Raw genomic sequence first — 3,296 nt, 5'->3', positions numbered from 1 at the left:
CCGAGCCTTGAAAACCCATCTATTCCATGCGGCCGGCCTGGCGTAGTTTTGATTGGGCTTTGCTAGGGGTTTTATATGGGGTATTTTAGAGCAGGCTTTTTATTCAATATTTATTGTGATTTTTATTATTGCCTGTTCACCACCCTGAGTCCCGTAAGGGAGATAGGGCGGTATATAAATTTAAATAATAAATAAATAAATAAATAATTTATTTTATTTCAGGTATTTGCTGATGGATGTGAAGACTCTGTGTTTCTTGAACTACAAAAATATTTGCCAAAATATTATGGAACCTGGTCATTGCCTACTGCACCTAATGGTACTATTGCTATATTCAGTGTGCTAGACATGAATTTGATGGAAATTACTGTGGAGGGTCTTCTTAAATTCTATCATATAGAACTTTGTGGAAAAAATATTTCAGAGCTGATGTACTTAATTAAGTCCACTTCCGGTCACCACGATTCAGAAAAGATGCTGAAACCCTAGAAAGAGTGCAGAGAAGAACAACAGAGATGATAAGGAATCTGGAGTCTAAATCATATGATGTACAGCTAAGGGAACTAGTTATGTTTAGTTAATGAAGAGAAGGTTTAGGGGAGACACGATAGCAGTCTTCTAATACTTGAAGGACTGTCATAAGAAGAGGGTGTTGATTTATTTTCCATAGCACCTGACGGCAGGACAAGAAGAATGGGTGCAAGCTTGTCAGAGGGAGATTCAACCTGGAAATAAGAGCAATTTCCTGACAGTGAGAGCAATTTGTCAGTAGAATAGCTTGCCCTTCTGAGTTGTGGGTGCTCCATTACTGAGTTGTCTATGGAGATTCTCAGTCATTACTGGAGGTTTTCAAGAAAAGATTGGACAATCATTTGATTGGGATGGTATAAAGACTCCTGTCTTAGGCAGGGGATAGATTAGAAGACCTCCAAGGTCCCTTCCAGTCCTATGATTCTGTGAGGGGAAGATTGGGTAAATAAATCCGAGGCTCATGAATCAATAAGTGTTCCTGATCTCTTATCATGATTGTAAAACCAGAAGCCCTGCCCACCTCACTCAGAATTTCTGTTAGAAAAATAATTTCTCTTGTTTCCCTAATGATCTTAATCATTTTTAAATATAAAATCTGTAGTGCTATGGTTAATATTAAGCAAGATTTGAAATTAGTTGCAAATTTTGATTAAGGGGAACGATGGTTAGACATAACTATTGCTAAAACTGATAGAGAAAAGGAGTATGATTGATAGTTAACATTAAGAGTTTTCATTCATGAACTGAAGAAATATTGGGCTTTTGGCCTTCCTTTCCAAGACATTGAATAATTAATAGCCTGGTATGATAGCTGTGGTGTATGGAAATCACAATTTTTTCCAGATACCGACAAAGCTGAGTTATCCTTAATTGTTTACAGATTTGTACCTGAAACTGGAAGATGTGACACACAGGTTTAAGAAACCATGCATAATGGATGTAAAAATAGGCCAGAAAAGCTATGATCCATATGCTTCAGAAGAGAAGATAAAGCAACAAATCAGCAAATACCCACTAATGGAAGAGATTGGGTTTTTGGTGCTTGGCATGAGGGTAAGCTGTCTCTTGGATTTTAATTAGAGTGTGCCCTTGAAGAGATGTGTGCAACATAAGCTTGTTCCAGATGGGTTTTTTTCTTACAAAGAGAATTAAGGATTGGTTTGGAGTTCATATATTTTCCTTATATACAGCTTTCACATAAGCAGGAAATATTTCCTGTTTTCATCATTACAGATAGCCCTCAAGTTATGACCAAATGTTTAATGGTTGTTTGCAATTACGACAGCCTCATAAAGGATGTTTTACCGCCTGTAAAGATTTCTGGCTATTGTAAAATGTCACATTGCCCCCTCTGATCATGTGATTGTGATCTAGGTCTTGACAACCTGATTGCACTCATGACCAGTTGCCAAGTGCCCCACAATCATGTTATTGCCATTTGCAGTTCTCTCTGCCGGCTTCCCCAGAAAGCTAATGGGGAAGCTGGGAGGGGCAAGTTGCAAGCTGCTCGCACTTGCGGTGCAGCTGAGATTCCCCCCCCCAAGTACAGGCAGTTGTATTTCTCCTTCCTGCCAGAGGAGTTAATCTCCCTTCTGTATATGAAAGAGAACTGCTCCAGCAGCTGCAGGAACAGAGCTGGGATCTTTGAGACCTGAGCTCCATTTCTGCAGCCTATGATGGAGTTTCCTGCTGTGCATGGCGGGGAGGGAACTTCTTTGAAGTGTTGCAGAAATGGAGCTCTGATCCCAAAGATCCGAGCTCCATTTCTGCAACCCACCAGAGTACTTCCAGTGGTGGGATTCAGCCGGTTCGCACCGGTAGCTCAACTTTTTTGAGTTCGGAGAACCAGCTGGAGGAGGCCTCCCAGGCCTAGAACAGCCCGCTGGACGTGCGTGGATGCCACTTCTGGAAGTCCGTTCTAGACCTTGGACGCATAGGCCTGCATCCACTCAGAGAACTGGTTGTTCAGGTATTTGAATCCCACCACTGAGTAGTTCCCTTCCATGTTCCAGAGGGACTGGTGGGATGGAGAAACAAAGCTCCAAACCCAAAGATCCTAGTTCCGTTCTGCAGCCATTAGTATTCTAGGATCTTTGTGGTTACCTTTTAATTATTTGAGTGGAATACTATATAGGTACTACTGTATAAGCCAGAAAATAAACTAGATAGTTTGTTTCTCCTCAATGGAGAAACATTGAGGAAGAATAAATACATCCCTGTTGAAGACTGGCATAGATTTTATATGATTAAAATCTGTAGGTTCTCTTACTATATAGATACATACTTTGTGAGAGATTTATATTTGTTATCATTTCATGCACCTTCAAGGTGTTTACAGTAGCAACATTATTGTTATCTAAAGGGCTTTGGTAAGTTACAACCAAACGCCTAGAGAGCAGTTGGAGGGCTAGACACCTAGAGAGCAGTTGGAGGGCTAGCCGAACCGAATCCGACCGAACACAGGTAAGGATACATGTTAGATCCTACCTTGTGGCGATGAGGGTGGCGAGGTCTAATTACTATTCCACCCTCATTGCGTCATCAGATAACCGCCCGGCCTCCCTCTTCAGGGTGACCCGCTCTCTCCTTCAATTGAGGGAGGGGGGGGATCCCCTGGAGGGGAGGGCCGAGGACTTTGCGCAATATCTGTATGACAAAGTCGCTCGGATCCGAGAAGGTCTGGACTCTGACTGGGTGGCCCCGGGGGAGGATACGGGAGCAGGTCTTGAGACTGTTGTATGGGAGGAGTTTGACTCTGTGGCTCC

The 3,296-nt window shown here is 42.2% G+C and overlaps 1 protein-coding gene across 1 annotated transcript in view; it reads left to right on the top strand.

Annotated features, from left to right (window-relative positions):
• The window catches only part of IPMK (inositol polyphosphate multikinase), a gene marked incomplete at its 5' end in the record, with an annotated part of 29,362 nt that overhangs the window by 18,478 nt on the left and 7,588 nt on the right, over nt 1-3,296 (top strand). Inside the window, 2 exons of the mRNA XM_015813259.1 lie at nt 223-319; nt 1,412-1,584. Of these exons, the coding sequence (XP_015668745.1) occupies nt 223-319; nt 1,412-1,584 (270 nt within the window). The remainder of the gene's footprint in view (nt 1-222; nt 320-1,411; nt 1,585-3,296) is intronic.

This window comes from Protobothrops mucrosquamatus, unplaced genomic scaffold (genome assembly GCF_001527695.2).
Source record: "Protobothrops mucrosquamatus isolate PMUCROS unplaced genomic scaffold, P.Mucros_1.0 scaffold149, whole genome shotgun sequence".
In the NCBI taxonomy this organism is placed as follows: Eukaryota; Metazoa; Chordata; class Lepidosauria; order Squamata; family Viperidae; genus Protobothrops; species Protobothrops mucrosquamatus.
The sequence above is the reverse complement of the archived record's forward strand: the minus strand, read 5'-3'. Positions and strand labels throughout refer to the sequence as shown.